Consider the following 17,372-nt stretch of genomic DNA (forward strand, 5'->3'; position numbering starts at 1 on the left):
GCCCTCTTTTCTGTCTAGAAAGCCGTCATGGGTAAGTAGCCTGCCTGTGATGTGGAATAAATCAGAAAGGGGGCAGTGAGGGAAAGCTGGTCTGCTCTGTGAATCAATAGGTTCTGATCTGGGTGAGGATAGATTCTGCCCAACTGCCACCAGGTGGAGTCTGAGTGCTTCAGGTATGGGGCCTGAGAGCCAAAATGTACCCTTCGGCATCTGGGCCACCCCAAGCAGAGGTGCAGAGGCACAGCCCTGCGCTGCATCCTCCTCCCTCCCCTCCCTGTGGTTCTACCCCTCCTCTCAGACACCTCGGGCCCATCTTTGTGCTCCCCCTCCACTCCTCTCAAATATGTCTCAGGACATTCATACTCAGGAGAAAATGACAGCTTACAGTAATCAAGACAGCACGGGGCCCGGCCCTGTGGCGTAGTGGGTAAGTTCAGTGCACTCTGCGTCGGTGGCCTGTGTTTGCAGGCCGGATTCCAGGCGCAGACCTACACCACTTGTCAGTCATTCTGTGGCGATGAATCACATACAAAATAGAGGAGTGTCTAACAGAGGAGACGTTAGCTCATTGCTAATCTTCCTCAAGCAACAAAAAGGATGATTGGGACAGATGTTAGTTCAGGGTGAATCTTCCTTAGCCAAAAAAAAAAAAAAAAGACAGCTTGGTATTGGTGAAAGAATAAACACAGATCAATGGAAGAGAATACAGAGCACAGAAATAGACCTACACAAGTATAGTCAACTGATTTTTGACAAAGGAGCAAAGGCAATTCAATGGATAGTCTTTTCAACAAAAGTTGCTGGAACAATTGGACATCCATATGTAAAAAAAATGAATCTAGACACAGACCTTACATCATTCATATTCAAAAAAGATCATAGGCCTAAATGTAAAACATAAAACTATAAAATTTATAGAAGAAAATATAGGAGATAATCCAGGTGACCTTGAGTTTGGCAAAAAGTTTTTAGAAACAATACCAAAAGCACAATTCATGAAAGAAAAAAAACGTGATATTAAACTTTATTATAATTAAAAACTTCTTCTCTGTAAAAGACACTGATAAGAGCATGAAAAGACAAGTCATAGGGGCCAGCCCGGTGGCACAGTGGTGAAGTACACACGTTCAGCTTTGGCGGCCTGGGGTTCGCCGGTTTGGATCCCGGGTGCAGACATGGCACCGCTTGGCAAGCCATGCTGTGGTAGGCATCCCACGTATAAAGTAGAGGAAAATGGGCACGGCTGTTAGCTCAGGGCCAGTCTTCCTCAGAAAAAAAGAGGAGGATTGGCAGCAGTTAGTTCAGGGTTAATCTTCCTCAAAAAAAAAAAAAAGATAAATCATAGACTGGGAGTAAATATTTGCAAAACATGTATCTGATAATGGACTGTTATCCAAAGTAGACAAATAATTCAAACTCAACAATAAGAAAGCAAACAACTCAGTTAAAAAATGGGGAAAAGATCTGAATAGACACTCCACTAAAGAAGATATACAAGGGAATAAATTTCTAGCTATAAGATGATTAAGTTCTGGGGATCTAATGTACAGAATAGCAACTATAATTAACAATATAGTATTATATACTTGAAAGTTGTTAAGAGAGTAGATCTTAAAAGTTATCACCACACACACACAAAAGGTAATTATGTGAGGGGATGGAGGTGTTAACTATTGCGGTAATCATTTCACAATATGTACATGTGTCAAATCATTGAGTTGCACAGCTTAAACTCACATATGTTATATGTCAACAACATCTCAATAAAGCTGAAAGGGAAAATATATAGATGGCAAAAGCATATGAAAATATATTTAATATCATTTGTCATTAGGGAATTGTAAATTAAAACAACAGGAGAGGGGCCAGCCCAGTGGCATAGTGGTTAAGTTCAAGCGCTCTACTTCGGCGGCCCGGAGTTCTCAGGTTCGAATCCCAGCCACAGACCTACACACCGCTCATCAAGCCATGCTGTGGCGTGTTCCACATACAAAATAGAGGGAGACTGGCACAGCTGTTAGCTCAGGGCCAATCTTCCTCACCAAAAACAAACAAACAGGAGATAGCACCACACACCTATTAGAATGGCAAAAATTAAAAAAACTGACACTCCCAAATGCTGATAAGGGTGTGGAACAGTGACTCTCATCCACCGCTGGTGGGAATGCTAAATGGTACAGCCACTTTGGAGGACAGTTTAGCAGTTTCTTTCAAAGCTACACATGGTCTTCCCATTCAATCCAGCAATCCTAGTCCTAGGTATTAACTGATTTGAAAACTAATGTGTGCATAAAAACCTGCACAAAAATATTTACAGCAGTTTTCTTCATCATTGCCAAAAACTGGAAGCAACCAAGATGGCCTTCAATACATGAATGGATAAAAAAACTGTGGTACATCCATAAAATGGTACACTATTCAGTGATAAAAAGAAATGAGCTATCTGGGCCCAGCCTGGTGGCGAAGCAGTTAAGTTCACAAGTTTCACGGTTCGCGGTTTGGATCCCGGACACAGACCTGTGCACCACTCATCAAGCCATGCTGTGGCAGGCGTCCCACATATAAAGTAGAGGAAGATGGGCACAGATGTTTGCTCAAGGCTAATCTTCCTCATAAAAAAAAAAAAAGAATGAGCTATCAAGTCACAAAAAGACATGGATGAACCTTAAATGCCTATTGCTAAGTCAAAGAAGCCAGTCTGATAAGGCTACATACCTTATGATCCCAATATATGATATTCACTATATGATATTCTGGAAAAGGTAAAAATATCTAGCAGGAAGATCAGCAGTTGCCAGGGAGGGTTGAATAGGTGAAATACAGGGGATGTTTTTAGGGTGGTGAGACTATTCTGTATAAAACTATAATGCATTTGTCAAAACTCTTAGAACTTTAGAGCACAAAGAGTAAACTTTAATGTAAGCAAGTTTTAAAAAACCATTTGGGAGGTAAGGGTATCCCAAGAAGGAATGGAGAATGCAACTAAATCTAACTGCATTACAAATGTATGAAATAACTTGACTAAAGGAGGGGGTGGGGGGCAAGGAAGGTGCTGACCTAAGAAGCTTTGGAAATGAGTGGAGTCTCTAAGACCAAAGCCAAAAGGAACTGCACAGAAGCACTGTACTCTAGTCGATAAGGTGGTTTCCTGTGGGGTTACGGGTTAGCAATTCTGATGCTCCTACACACGTATACTGGAATTGAACAATTATGCAAATGACTGGCAGACAGTAGGAGCCAGGTTTCTCACTGTTGGAGTGAGAGTTTAAGATAAGCAAAGAGAGGGGGCTAGAATGATCCACATACTAATGGATTAGCGTTGGAGACATCACTATGAATTCATGTCTAATTAAGATAGAAAAAGATGGTTATATATAGAAATATCTATAGATATGTGTACATAAATGGGCTCGTATGCATACATATATTTACTTGCTCTCCCAGCTGAGAGGGTCTAGAAGCAATGATACTCCAGTGGCAACAAGGCATGCCTAGTGCCCAGATTTTGGTTTCTAATACCATTCTTTTTTCTTTTTCTTTTTTGAGGAAGACTAGCCTTGAGCTTACTGCGGCCAATCCTCCTCTTTTTGCTGAGGAAGACTGGTCCTGAGCTAACATCCATGCGCATCTTCCTCTGCTTTACATGTGGGACGCCTACCACAACATGGCTTAGCCAAGCGGTGCCATGTCCGCACCTGGGATCCTAACCGGCGAACCCCGGGCCGCCGAAGCGGGACATGCGCACGTAACCGCTGCGCCACCGGACCGGCCCCTCTAATACCATTCTTCAAGAAAAGGAACTAGGGTTCCTTGGAGAAATGGCTGATTCTGGGACTAGGGCAGGAAGTATACAAAATGAGCCTGAGCATCTTGTATTGCCAGAAAGTAAGGCAATACTTTAAAATTGTTTTCAATTAAAAAAAAAAATTGCGGGCCGCCCAGTGGTGCAGAGGTTAAGTTCGTACATCCTGCTTTGGCGGCCATGGGTTCGCTGGTTGGGGTCCCGGGTGCAGACATGGCACTGCTTGGCATGCCATGCTGTGGCAGGCGTCCCACATATAAAGTAGAGGAAGATGGGCACGGATGTTAGCTCAGGGCCAGTCTTCCTCAGCAAAAAGAGGAGGATTGGCGGCAGATGTTAGCTCAGGGCTAATCTTCCTCAAAAAAAAAAAAAATTGATGGGAATATGTCAAAGAAACACATGAACCAAGTAAAAGAGCTCCCAAGGGCCAAAGCTAGAACAATTTGAACAACAAAATAAAGTATATTGGATTATAATCCAAAGTATAAAATAAATATCCATGAGTCCATACTGATAAAAATAAATGGTTGAATAAATAAATGGGGGAGACAAATCTCCCAGGCAGAAACCTAAATAATTTCTGTAGATCTTCTCCATCAAGGAGGTGGAGCCTAACTACTCCTTAAATGTAGGCTGTGCATAGTGATTTCCTTCCAAAGAGTACAGCATGGAAAGGAGGAAAACAGAGTAACTTTACAATGGAGAAAGCTGACAAACACTACCTCAGCCAGGAGATCAAGGCCAACACCAACAGTGAGAAGTCATTCTGATAGTATGTATCCAGCAGCACCCTTGAAATGACGTGATGAATGGCAGCTATCTCTGTGGTCTTCCTCCCCAAAACCCACAACCTCAGTCCAATCATGAGAAAAAAAATTCCAATAGAGGAACATTCTACAAAATATCTAACTCGTACTCCTCAAAACTGTCAAGGTCATCAAAAACAAGGAAAGTCTGAGAAACTGTCCCAGCTAAGAGGAGCCTAAGGAGATATGATAATGAAATGTGGGAATGCGGGATCCTGGAACAGAAAAAGAGCTTTAAGCAAAAATGAAGAAAGTCTGAATAAAGATGGACTTTAGTTAATAATAATGTATCAATATCAGCTCATTAATGGTAACACTATATCATATTAATATAAAATGTTAATGGAAACAGGATGTGGAGTACATGAGAACTCTCATAATATCTTTACAATTTTTCTGTAAATCTAAAACTGTTCTAAAAATTAAGCTTATTATTATTTTTGTGTGTGTGAGGAAGATTGGCCCTGACCTCACATCTGTTGCCAATCTTCCTCTTTTTGCTTCAGGATCTGAAACTGCGAATCCGAGGCCACTGAAGCTGACAGCGCAAATTTAAGCCACTATGCCACCAGGCCAGCCCCAAAACTAAGTTTATTTTTTAAAAACATTTTAAAAGTTGTTTATCTCTAGAGCATCTGGATATTAAAGATAAAAGCCAGTGGTTCTAAAACTTTAGCACACATCAGAATAACCTAGAGTTTGTTAAAACAGATTGTGGGCCCCGCCTCCTGAGTTTCCGGTGCAGGAGGTCTAGGGTAGGGCCAGAGAATTTGCATTTCTAGTAAATCCCTAGGGGTTGCTGCTTTTGTTCCACGGACCACACTTTGAGAACCGCTGGTGTAAACTCAAAGATTAGAACAATGATGAACTCTCACCTCATCCAGTAGGTGGAGGCATTTGGGGAACATTCTTTGGAAATTTTCCCAGGGGGACCCTTTCAGAGCCCCTTCTGAGAAGCCCCATTATCTGCTCTAGTTTATCCGCCCTCCCACCCCCACCCCGCCCCAGCCTCATCCTAAGGTTCAATGGCTTAGCAGTACACTGGTTAAATAGAAATGACTCAGACCCAGCCCCTGGGGCATCCAAGAACTCCTAGCATGGTGAAGGAGTCAGAGAGTAAAGATGGCTAACAGAAATGAGGAACATGGGCAATTGCTTGAGGTGCAAAGCAGAATGGAAGTGGCTGAATGTGGAATATTTGAAAAAGCTTCCAGGGTCAGAAGAGATGAAGCTCAAGGTGAAGAACGATTTGGAAATCACCAAAAGAAGGGGACAAGGACATTCCCGGCCATGGGAACAAGATACACAAGAGCATAGGGGTCTGACAGCTCTCGAGTTTTCTGGAAACCTGATAATTGAGCACCTCGTCCAACACTTTCACTCGCGTATGCGCGATAATTACCATTCCCTTTCTTCTTTTAAAGATTGGCACCTGAGCTAACATCTGTTGCCAATCTTCCTTTTTTTCTTCTTTCCAAAGCCCCCCAGTATATAGCTGTATATTCTAGTTGTAGCTCCGTCTGGCTCTGCTATGTGGGATGCCGCCTACGCAAGCTCTGACGAGCTGTGCTAGGTCTGTGCCCAGGATCGGAACCCGCAGAACTGGTGGAACTGGCGAAACCCTGGGCCGCCAAAGTTAACCACAAATTTAACCATAAGGCCACGGAGCAGGCCCCTACCGTCCCCATTTTACAGAGGAGCCTCTGAGACGTTAAGTAACTTGCCCAAGGCTGTCCAGCTGGTAAGCAGGAAGACCCATCTGGAGCTCAAAAAGCACCGAGTCTAAGTCTGGTGGCTGCCTCACACACAGGTGAGCCCTCTGCCTCCTCCCGCCCCAGATGACATCCTCTATCTTCCTGCCTTCTTTCTCTAAGCCTTCTGCCTCAAGCCCTTCCCAGCTGGCTTCCCCAGTCTCTTTTCTCAGAAGTTCTTCCGTAATTAACCATTACCAGACTCATGAGCAAGGGAAGGAATCCAGAATCGCAGAATCTCTCCCCAACTTGCTGGCCCTGTGTAACCTAAGCCCAGGGATCAAAATCCCTGCCTTGGCTTGTCGGACCTTCTCCTCTGGGTTGCCGTGGGGATGAAAAGAGCTTAGGGATGTGACTACGCTCCCTCGCCATCCTTCAGGCCCCCCTCCCTCCACGCCCGCAGCCAGCCATACCCCGGCACTAGAACCTGCAAAAGCTTTACTCAGCCTCAAGAGCTCGCTCCCATCCAGCAGGTGTGTCCCATCTGCCCCTCGCGGGCGGAGCCGCAGCTTCTGAGCTCTCCCGGGCCTGAACTGAGCAGGGCGTGGGTCTACAGTTTGGCAACCCCACCCAGCAATGACCCGGGATAGAGGGCAAAGGAGGGGAGCCCTCCACCCCGAAGAGGAGCAGTCCCAAGCACCCCAGCGGGGGAACTGCTGCCTCCGCGCTCCGCCTCTGCGCCCGTCCAGTAACCCAGGCTCTAACCTCTCCTCCCCGCCAGTGATAAACCCTCGGCTCCCCGGGCACCTCTCCCAGAGCTCCGAGCGCAAGGCACCGGCCCGGACGCCGGGAGGCGGAGAGTTAATTCCAACCGCCTCTCAGCGGATTCCGAAGACCTGGTCGTCGAGAGCACCTCCCATTGGCCGCGGAGCCGGCTTAGCGCTGATTGGCCGAGGCTCTCGGCTACGGCTCTCCAAGGCTCCCCATTGGCCGCCGCGCTCCAGTGACTAGAGCGTGCCGGCCCGGCCTCCGCGGCTGCCCGGGCGAAGCTGCGGCGAGCTGCGACAGCAGCCTGAAGACGCGTGTCCCTGGAGGGAGTCCCGACTTCCTTCCCAAATCCAGATCTCGTTGCTGTCCCGGGGACGCCACTGGATCTTCGCCTGGATCCTTTTCTCCTTAACCTGATTGTTTTCTTTTTCCTTCCTCCCGGTCTCGCGTCTCCCAACTCGGCGTTTCCCTCCCCTACTCCCGCCAACCCGTAGCCCGCCATCCTCAGCATCCCACCTGCCGTCCTCCTGGCTTCTACCTCTCCTAGACCTCAAATCCCTTGGCCAACAGGGTCCTGTCATAACCTTCTCGCCAGACTCTCCTAAACTTCTCTTTCTTTTCTCTTTGCTAGCTTGTGTCTTCCAAATTCCAGCTAACCCTTGACCCCTTTAAGTTTGACCCTTACACTCTTGTCTCCAGACCTCTAAATTCCTACCTCCTGCAGTTGGACTGCTGAAACTGAGGTCTTCTCCTGATTTCTTACCTCATTTCTGAAGCTCATTTTGACTTTCTTACTCCTGGGCCAGTTCCTGCTACTGCTACCCCACCATGGACTTCTTGATGAGCGGCCTGGCAGCCTGCGGGGCCTGCTTGTTCACCAACCCCCTGGAGGTGGTGAAGACCAGGATGCAGTTGCAGGGAGAACTGCAGGCCCCCGGCAGCTACCAGCGGCACTACCGAAACGTCTTCCATGCCTTCATCACCATCGGCAAGGTGGACGGCCTGGCTGCCCTGCAGAAGGGCCTGGCCCCTGCCCTCTTATACCAGTTCCTGATGAATGGCATCCGGCTGGGCACCTACGGGCTGATTGAGGCTGGGGGCTACCTGCGCACGGCTGAAGGTGGCCTCAGCCCTGCCCGCAGCGCAGCAGCTGGGGCCCTGGCTGGGGTCATGGGAGCCTACTTGGGGAGCCCCATCTACATGGTGAGAAGAAGGGTCTTTCCTGGGGCCTTCAGGGCAGACCCTTGGTGTAGGGTGGGGGCCTGGGCCTTCACAACCTGACGCTGAGGTTGGAAGTGGATTCGTGTAGAGAAGGATGAGGAATTTGAGTAATATATATCAGCAAGTGTAGGGATCGGGGGAAGGTCCTGGTCATCACAGAATTACAGTCTTACAGCCTGCCCCTTTGAGTTACCTGATACAGGTGAAGGGTCGGTAGCCTGAGGCCCAGAGAGGGTAAGTCTCACGATTGCTTATTCCTAGGACTAGGCCCTGCATAGTGTTCCTCCTGGAAAGACACTGGGAGGCAGTGAGTTCTATGGAAGGAGAGGCAGTCTGGTCTCACTCCCAGGGTATGAGATTCAAGGACAGTGGCCTCTCCAAAGTCAACTGGACCCATGCCTCCACGAGGCTTGGGGGCCAGAGAGCAAGTCTTGCAGATCACCCCTCACAACTTGCCCCAGAGTCTGATGGGGAGCCTGGTTGTGGTGGCAGATGGAGATCTGGTCTGGGAGTGGAAGCTGGCATGAGAGGCTGGACACCCAGGTCTTGCCTAACATGAACAGTCTTAGGAAATGTTGCCATTCTCCAACTTCCCCATCCCCCACCCCTACCCCCAGGGGAAGGAGGATGCGGGGGTGGGGGCGGGTGTCTTGCAGTGCTAGGAGATCCATCCCCTGGGACTGGAGCCAAGGGACACAGAGTCTCAAGAGCAATTTGTTAAGTGGGAACAACAGTAATTATCAGATTAAAAGGGTATTTGGAACACCTCAGAGGAAGTGAGAGGGGGTCAGGCATTTGGGTCTCAAGTGGGAGGATGGCCACTGGGCCATAGGCCATGATACTCTCTCATTTCCAGGTGAAGACTCACCTACAGGCACAGGCAGCCTCAGAAATCGCCGTAGGACACCAGTATAAGCATCAGGTGAGGGTTTTCCAGCTCCGCTGTAGTCCCTGCCCATTCTCTCCCATTTACCTCCAGCTTTTTTCCTTTCTTTTTTTTTTTTTTTTTGAGGAAGATTAGCCCTGAGCTAACATCTGCTGCCAATCCTCTTTTTGCTGAGGAAGACTGGCCCTGAGCTAACATCCATGTCCATCTTCCTCTACTCTATATGTGGGACGCCTACCACAGCATGGCGTTCCAAGCGGTGCTATGTCTGCACCCAGGATCTGAACCGGTGAACCCCAGGCCGCCAAAGCAGAACGTGCACACTTAGCTGCTGTGCCACCGGGCCGGCCCCTACCTCCAGCTTTCTGCCCACACCCAACAGCTCCAACCTAGCTACAGCTCTGCCCAGCCCACCAATTAAGTCCCACTCTGCCGCTGGAGTCCACAGGGATCCTCTTTCCCACATGTTCCCCAGTTCCTCTAGTCTTCTGCACCTGTTTCTCCTGCCCCATTCTCCTGACCTCCTAATGTCCTCGCTTCCATACTCACTGCCCCTATTCTGGGGTCGCGAAGGAGGGAACAACAGGGTGGTAGACAAGTGAGGGGCCACATTCTGGCTCTAAGCCCACATGGAACCAGTTGTCTAGACATCAGGTACCAGTTAAGGACCCATCCTTGGCAGTGTTATGAGGTGGCAGCTCTGATGCTGAGGTGACTGAATCTTGCCCCTATCTATGGTCTTCCCCCTACCAGGGCATGTTTCAAGCACTGACCGAGATCGGCCAGAAACATGGTCTGGTGGGGTTGTGGCGTGGGGCCCTGGGAAGTGTGCCCCGAGTTACCGTCGGTTCCTCCACCCAGCTGTGCACCTTCTCATCCACCAAGGACCTCATGACCAAGTGGGAGGTACTGCCCAGGAAAGGGGTGGGGTCACCCTGGGAAGATGGGCAGGGGGAGGGCAAGCTGAAGTGAGCCCTAGAGGGGACAGTGCCAACATTCAATGTGAGGGAGCCACAAGAGGGCTTGGGGTCACTGACTCTTTATACCCTTCCCATTGAAGGTGTCCTTGAGTCCTCAGGGCATCCTGCCCTTCCTCCTTTACAATGTTATCACACTGGGTTATAACTGATGGAGTAGTAGCTCCCAGAGTTACCAGCTATCTCTCCTGTATCCCCAGCACAGGACCTGTCCTTTCCTAGGGGTTGAATGATTGGCTGATTGACAAAGCTCTTCCTCCCTCCCCTCTTAGATATTTCCTCCCCAGAGCTGGAAGGTGGCTCTGGCGGCCGCCATGGTGAGTGGCATTGCAGTGGTCCTGGCCATGACACCCTTTGATGTGGCCAGCACAAGGCTCTACAACCAGCCCACAGACGCTCAGGGCAAGGTAAGGGAGTACTCTGGGGTGCCGGCAGGCAGGGAAAGCCGAGGCGGGCCGCAGACTGTGAGTGCAGGAGGGACGGACTAAAAGGCAGCCTGCAGAGGTGAGACCCCTGATGGGCTCTAACAAACCTGTGTTCTCCCTTTCTCTCCAACCTGCTCTCAGGGCCTCATGTACCGGGGGATTCTGGACGCGCTGCTGCAGACGGCTCGGACAGAGGGCATTTTTGGCATGTACAAGGGTATAGGTGCCTCCTATTTCCGTCTTGGCCCCCACACCATCCTCTCCCTCTTCTTCTGGGACCAGCTGCGCACCCTCTACTACACACACACCAAATAACAGTCATCCTTCCACATTCCACCAAATTGGCACTCCTGGGACACTTCTGCCTTCATTACTATGTCCTGGTGACTTCTGACCAGAAGACCTTTCATCCATCCGAGGGGACAGCCAAACCCACTCCCCATCTGTCTTCTCAGGGTGAATCACTCAAGGGATAGTTTCCCTCCCTTCCTTGGGTGTTGCTTTAAACGTTCCCTACCTAGCCCTCTGTACACGTCACACCCCTCTCTCAGGGCTGAACCAGTCACTCCAAAGTGTATTTCTTCTCTTTCCCCACTGCCAGCCTTGGGGCCCTTCTGAACCCATGCACAACTTTGAACTCTCTCCTCTGAGACCAAAGGGAATTGGGGTGACCCAGGTGTCATGTTAGATTCAAAGGCACAAAGATTATATTGGTTATAAAGCAAGTTTATTTCTGCAGAGAGGAGGTGTCTTATGTTTATGCACAGGGAAAGAATTAGGAGAATATATCCAACTCCTTGCAGAATGGGGTCCCTAGGTCTTCAGCAGCATCATGCAACATTTCAGCATCGTTACTGGGGACCAAAGATGTTGGGATCGTGAAGGGTCAGACTGGTCACCAGCTGTTCAAAGTCACCCAGGCTCCAGGGCGGAGGTGACAGATTTTCAGGGCCAAGAGATGACCTATTATCAGGGCTGGGGGGGTGCGGGAACAGACGGAAAGAGAACGTCATCAAGGCCTTGGATTTAGAGGTTCCCACTTCCTGTTCCCTGGAGGACCTAGGTATCTGTGACCCCAAACCTCTGGCCCAGTCCTGCTTCCTTGGAGGACCCCACCAGCCCGTCTTTCTGCAGTGCCCTTCCCAGCCAATTCTCCTGGGGACCCAAGTCATGAGCCATGCGCCCTTTCTGTCCTTACGGGGGCTGATTGAAGGTGAGCAGGAGATCGGTTTGGTACTGGGGCAGCCGCAGCAAGGCCTGGTGCAGTGTCACGACCTCTGCTACCTAAAGAGATCAGAATCAGGATGCTTACCTGGTCCCCTAGGGCCATCCCCTTCACCCTTCCAGGACACCTCACACTCACTCGGCCCTCACCTGCTGGTGTTCTTTAGCTACCTGCTGCTTGCCAGAGAGGACCCAGGCTTCTTGACAGCAGCCCCTCAGGGCCAGATTCTCCAAAAGGAGAGGCTGCACAGCCTCCACTTGCACAGCCCTAGCCTCCTGCACCCCGCCAACATCCTCAAAGTGGTACCTGGAATGAGGAGAGCAGGGTCAGGGAGGGGCATCTCTCACCGCCCCTCACAAGCATCTCTAAATCCTAAACTTCTCTCACTTCCGGCGATAAGGCGTTGCCCTTGGAGTTCTCACTGCAGGGATTAACCCTTCTGTCACAGGCCCCGCCCCCTTCGGCTCCGGCCCTCCCATTGGCCAGCCGCGGGCCCGCCTTCCTCACCGCGCAGCCGCTTCGCCGCGCACTTGGGCCTGCAGCTCCAGGAGTTCCACGATCAGGCTCTGGTCCGTAAGGCGATGGCAGAAAACTTCTTGATTGTCCGGGACCGGTCGGAGGTCGCTGGAGAGAGGCGAAGCAGTCCCTGGTTGGCCCTGCCTTCTTCCCGCAACCCACCCGGTCGGCCTCCTCCTGCGCCCGGGCCTTCTCACCTTACGTCAATGGCCCCGGGAGGGAGAGTGGCAGAGAAGGCGCCCCCGAACAGTGGATAGTCTCGTGTGGGCTCCATGGATCTGAGGCTGGGGTATGGGCGTTAGAGAGATTTAAAAGAAACCGACATGGGGCCACGTGGCGTCACCTCACTGCGTTTCGCAGCGGCCACTGCCGCCTGCGGTTTTTCCTATCTCCTTGACCCTTTAAGATTTGTCCCCGCCCTGTGACCGCGCTGGCCAATCGGCGCCCGCGCCTTAGGGGCGGCACCCAGCGATGCTGCTCCGGGCCAGCAAGCTCTTAGAAGGGCGCCGGGGCGGGACCGCGGGCTTGGCTAGGAGGTAAAAACTCAGGTTGGGATTTGTGACGACCGCGTGGTCGCTAGCCCGCGTCCGCCAGGCTCTTCCTTTTAAAGGGGTCGCACTTTCTAAGAATGTCGCCTGAGACCTTCTTCAGGGGCAGTTGCTTGTCTAAGGGACCGACATCTGGGTGGGGTCTCCTGAGGCAAGGGAGAATAGTTTCAGGGTCACCCAGCTCTGTCCCCAGGGCTTCTTGATCGCGAATGAGCTGCCAATCAGACCGCTAATTCTCTGATCGGATGCTGGGGAATTAGGGGAACAATGGGGCCAGGTGTGGGGCCAGGTTAGGATTCAGGCCTCACGCCTTCGTGAAATCGAGACCCAACCTGGGGATTATACATCTAATCCCCCTCAAATCTTCGCCTTGGGAGCGCGGCCAGGGGGTGGGGAGGGGGGCCTTTCCCACACACAACACACACCTGGAAGAAAGCACAGATTAAACCCTCTGTTATTTTCTTTTATAGTTTTTTAGAGTGTTTTTAAGGTTGCGACTGAAGTATATCCTCTCATCTAATTTCTCCATTTATCTTTGATCCTCAGCACCTGGCAGAATGTTTAGAGCATAATAGACCCATTATGTATCGTTGAGTGATTGAATAGACTCAATAGTGTGAATTCTGGAACACAGGGAACCAGTCATGCCCTCAGGGGTTCTAGATGTCGTCTACTTCCCAGCCAAGAACTGAGCTGAGGAGGATCCTCATCCTGAGGCCATCCCGCCCATGGGATCCCAAGTGCTGACCATACCTGTGGACCCTAATAATTTCATGACACTGAGTCCAAGGAGAACATATTGTTTTGGTCTCTTACCTTGGCAGGCCCTGGAGATATAAAAGCTATTCGGATACAGTCCCTGCTTCGCTGAGAGTATACAAGGAACAGTGGGGTACACTTTGAGTCTTAAAGGTTGACTCAGAGAATTCACGAGGGCATCCTAGGGATATTCTAGCCAGGGAAATATCAGGAGCAAAGACTTGGAGATGAGAGAGCATGTTTTGGGGAATTCAAGTATATCAATTTGGCAAGGGTGCAGAGGGGAATGGGTGGCAGGGAGCTATGAACAATGAAACTGGAGAAGTATCCATGTGCAGGGTCTTTATAGAGCATGCTGAGGAGCTTGGACTCCTCACTTCCCTCTCAGCCTCATTTCCTCATCTCTAGAACATTGTTACAATTACAGGTGTGGATGTAGTTGACTCTGAATCTGTTTCTGGCCAGAGAGTGGACTAAGTTTGATCCATGAGGAATTCTAGAGAGGAGGGGAGTGTTACGGGTCCCAGTGGGAGAGGAGCCTGGACGTGGGGAACCAAGGGAACTCATGCTGGCTCTCTCACATAGGGAGGGATAGACCTCTCTGGCTCTCCCTCTCCATTTCTGCTGACCTATGATCTGTCCCCCGTCCCCGCCAGGGGCAATACTGGCTCTGTCTGCTTTGTGAGCAGTCAAGCAGATAGGGAACCCTTAGAAAGGGACCTGCAAGGACATAGAAGTTAACAGAAGCCTGATACTGGGCACAAGGGGTAGGAACTTATTCATGGGCCAGTAGGAGGTCAGACTGGATTAGGAGACTGAGGAGCACCCCCGCTCCTCCCCCGCATTGTGAAACTTGCTCATTTTGGGTCTCTGGCATGTCAGGAGTCAAGCTCTGCTATGAGCCTTGAGCAGCTGGGGACTCCTGGCCCTCCACAGTTCTGGAGCTCTTGGGGCACGGTTTAGGTGGGCTCTTCCAGCTGGTAGGAAGCAGGCCTCCAATGAAGTAATAAAGGTGCAGGGCTAAACCTCTGGGAGAATGGGGTGGAAGGCTACCCTCACTTGGCAAATTCCCATTCTTGACTCCATTTCCCTCTCTCTTGCCCTTCACCTCTTTGTGTCTGTCACTTCTCACCTTCCCAACAGCTGACTCGCCATGTGTTCAAATTCAAACTCCCTGAGAGACAGGATCTAATTGGGTCTCTTAGTTGCCTTTCAATCTGAAAGTATCTACTTGGCAAGCTCTCCTGCCTGGCCACTTCCCAGGCCACCAGCCAGACACGAATGAGATCCCTTGTCCAGCTGCCTGTGGCGAAGATGATGGGTATCATCTCAATAGGCCGAGATGGCCTGCAGCCACTTTTCTCAAGAGGGTGTGAGGGTATGTCCAGCTCTCAGCTCACTGGTTGAAGTAGGGTTGCTACTGATTGGTTCTGTACCCCTGGAACGTTCCCTTATCTGATGCCCTGCATGGAGAGGATATAGTTTTTTGCTTTGGGGATAGGTGTCCCAGAGCCCCTACCTCCAACTTTTGAGGGCACCAAGAGGTGGAAGTGATGGACTCGGAGCAGAGAGAGAACTCAACACCCAAAGTCAAGCATCCCTTTGGGAAGAGTTACGACAACATATATTTCTATTAAGCAGAGGTTTTTAACCTTTTTTTCTGCCATGCATCCCCTTGGCAGTTTGGTGAAGCCCCTGGACTCCTACTCAGAATACTATTTTCAAATTCATAAAATAAAATATATAGGAATACAAAGGAAATGAAAATATTTAAATATAATTATCAAAATTTAACACCCAGATTTTTGATGTAGTCAAAATGTGCTTCTTTGTTATCACATTAACAAGATTTAGCAGTGGGTCTAAGGAGTATAATGTCAAACTAGCGATGTACATAAACCATAGTTTAAGAGATCTGCAACAACTCTAACATGAATGAGAATATCCGTGATTGCTATTGTGACAAAGTCACAGATACTGCTAATGCTACTGTGGGTGGTTATCTATAATCACAATTAAAGGAAATGTTAAATTTCAGTTAAGAGGTGGTTAAAAATAATCATAATTTTTTTCCATCGAGGTTGATTGACCAGAGCTTAGGACACCCAGCTATGAAGTGTTCTGTGCCCTAGCCATGCACTAGGCTCTGGGAGAGGATCCAAAAATGGGTGAAACACAGTGCTGCTTTTGGAGCCTCAGGCCTGAGCAAGGAGAGCTAGGGCGTTCGGTTCACATCCTGTAATGTGATAGACACTAGTGCCCCTGCTTTATAACTGAGGAAACTGCCTCAGAGAGATGCCCAGGGTCCTGTGGCAGTGAATGTTAGCCACAGTAGATTTCCAAACAAAGGCCTGATATGAAGACTGAGGCAGACCAGCGTGTCCTTGTATTTGGGATGATTCCATAGCTGTCAGCTGAACTTTCTGGCCCCACATCTCACCATTCTCCCCTCACACTTTGAACTTCCCTCAGCCGCTTCATTGAGTCAACCTCTTTCATACCTCTGGGCCTTTGCACGTTATGCCCTCTGCCTAGAAATTTCTTTTTCCCCTCTTCCCTGGCCAGTTCATCAGCAGGGTTCATTGCTCCTCCAGTGGGCTCCTGTGGCTCCTGGCCCTGCATTCCCCACTGCCGGTACCTCACTGGATTGTAATGCTCCACAACACTCCACTGTATTGTAAGGCTCTAGACCCTGGTAGACTAAGCACCAGGAGGGCAGGGACCATATCTATCTTTCCCCTTTGCTTCCCACTGAATTGCACAGGGCCTGGCCCATATTTACTGAATGGATGTTGCTTAAGAGACAGGAGGTTATTTACCAATTAGGGCCACTTAAGAGAAGTACAATAAAGAACTTGACTGGCCTTTCTCCCTGGTTTGTGGGAGGGAAACTAAATCCTTGGAATTTCCCAAGTGATAGGAGTTCTTTGTTATTTATGGTGGGTGCTGATAGCTTAAGATAAGGAGCGCCTCTGGATGGGAGTAAGCCATAACAGAAAGACCAACCATATGATTAGAGGATTGGAGCTTTGAGCCACTTGATATGTACCCAATAAAGCCCCATAAAAATTCTGGACACTGAGGCTCAGGGAAGTTTGTTGCTTGCTGTACACACTGAGGTGCCAGGAGGGTGATGCACCCTGACTTCCCGGGGGAAAGAGCATGGAAGCTCTGCTTCTAGGACCCTTCCAGACTTTGCCTATTATATCCTTACAATGGAGCAATAATTCTAAGTATAGCACTACCGTGAGTTCTGTGAGTTGTTCTAGTGAATTATTGAACCTATGGGGATTGCAGGAACCCCTGGATATGTAGCCAGTTGGCCAGAAATGGCAGGTGGCCTGGGGACCCATGAGATTTGTGGCTGGCATCTGAAATGAGGGCAGCCTCATGGAAAACTGAGTCCTTGACTTGTGGGATCGGATGCTAACTCTGGGTGGTCAGCACCAGAATTGTATTGTGGTACATCCAGTTGGTGTTAGACCAGTTAGGGATGAAACAGAATAAGAAGTCATTGAAGGGGCTGGCCCTGTGGCCTAAAGGTTGAGTTTGGTGTGCTCTGCTTTGGCAGCCTGGGTTCGATTCCTGGGCAAGGACCTACACCACTCCTCAGCAGCCATGTTGAGGCAGTAACCCATGTACAAAATAGAGGATGTTAGCTTGGGGTGAATCTTCCTCAGCAAAAAAACAAAAACAAAAACAAAACTGGTAATATCCCAAGTATGGGGTGATGAGAGTCTGTGCTAAG

The 17,372-nt window shown here is 49.6% G+C and overlaps 2 protein-coding genes across 2 annotated transcripts; one reads left to right on the forward strand and one right to left on the reverse strand.

The window, feature by feature from the left end:
* Window positions 1-6,281: 6,281 nt before the first annotated feature.
* SLC25A35 (solute carrier family 25 member 35) lies at window positions 6,282-11,315 on the forward strand. Its single transcript, XM_070482360.1, has 6 exons — window positions 6,282-6,418; window positions 7,081-8,270; window positions 9,145-9,210; window positions 9,928-10,080; window positions 10,424-10,558; window positions 10,718-11,315. The coding sequence occupies exons 2-6, from the start codon at window positions 7,896-7,898 to the stop codon at window positions 10,889-10,891; spliced, it is 903 nt and encodes a 300-aa protein (XP_070338461.1). The 5' UTR covers window positions 6,282-6,418; window positions 7,081-7,895; the 3' UTR covers window positions 10,892-11,315.
* Window positions 11,282-12,656, reverse strand: RANGRF (RAN guanine nucleotide release factor). Its single transcript, XM_014864103.3, has 5 exons — window positions 12,515-12,656; window positions 12,309-12,425; window positions 11,951-12,107; window positions 11,775-11,860; window positions 11,282-11,551 (listed from the first exon to the last, which is right to left on the reverse strand). Exons 1-5 carry the CDS (start codon window positions 12,589-12,591, stop codon window positions 11,428-11,430), a joined length of 561 nt encoding a protein of 186 aa, XP_014719589.1. The 5' UTR covers window positions 12,592-12,656; the 3' UTR covers window positions 11,282-11,427.
* Window positions 12,657-17,372: the final 4,716 nt, after the last annotated feature.

Source organism: Equus asinus, chromosome 13, assembly GCF_041296235.1.
Source record: "Equus asinus isolate D_3611 breed Donkey chromosome 13, EquAss-T2T_v2, whole genome shotgun sequence".
NCBI lineage: Eukaryota > Metazoa > Chordata > Mammalia > Perissodactyla > Equidae > Equus > Equus asinus.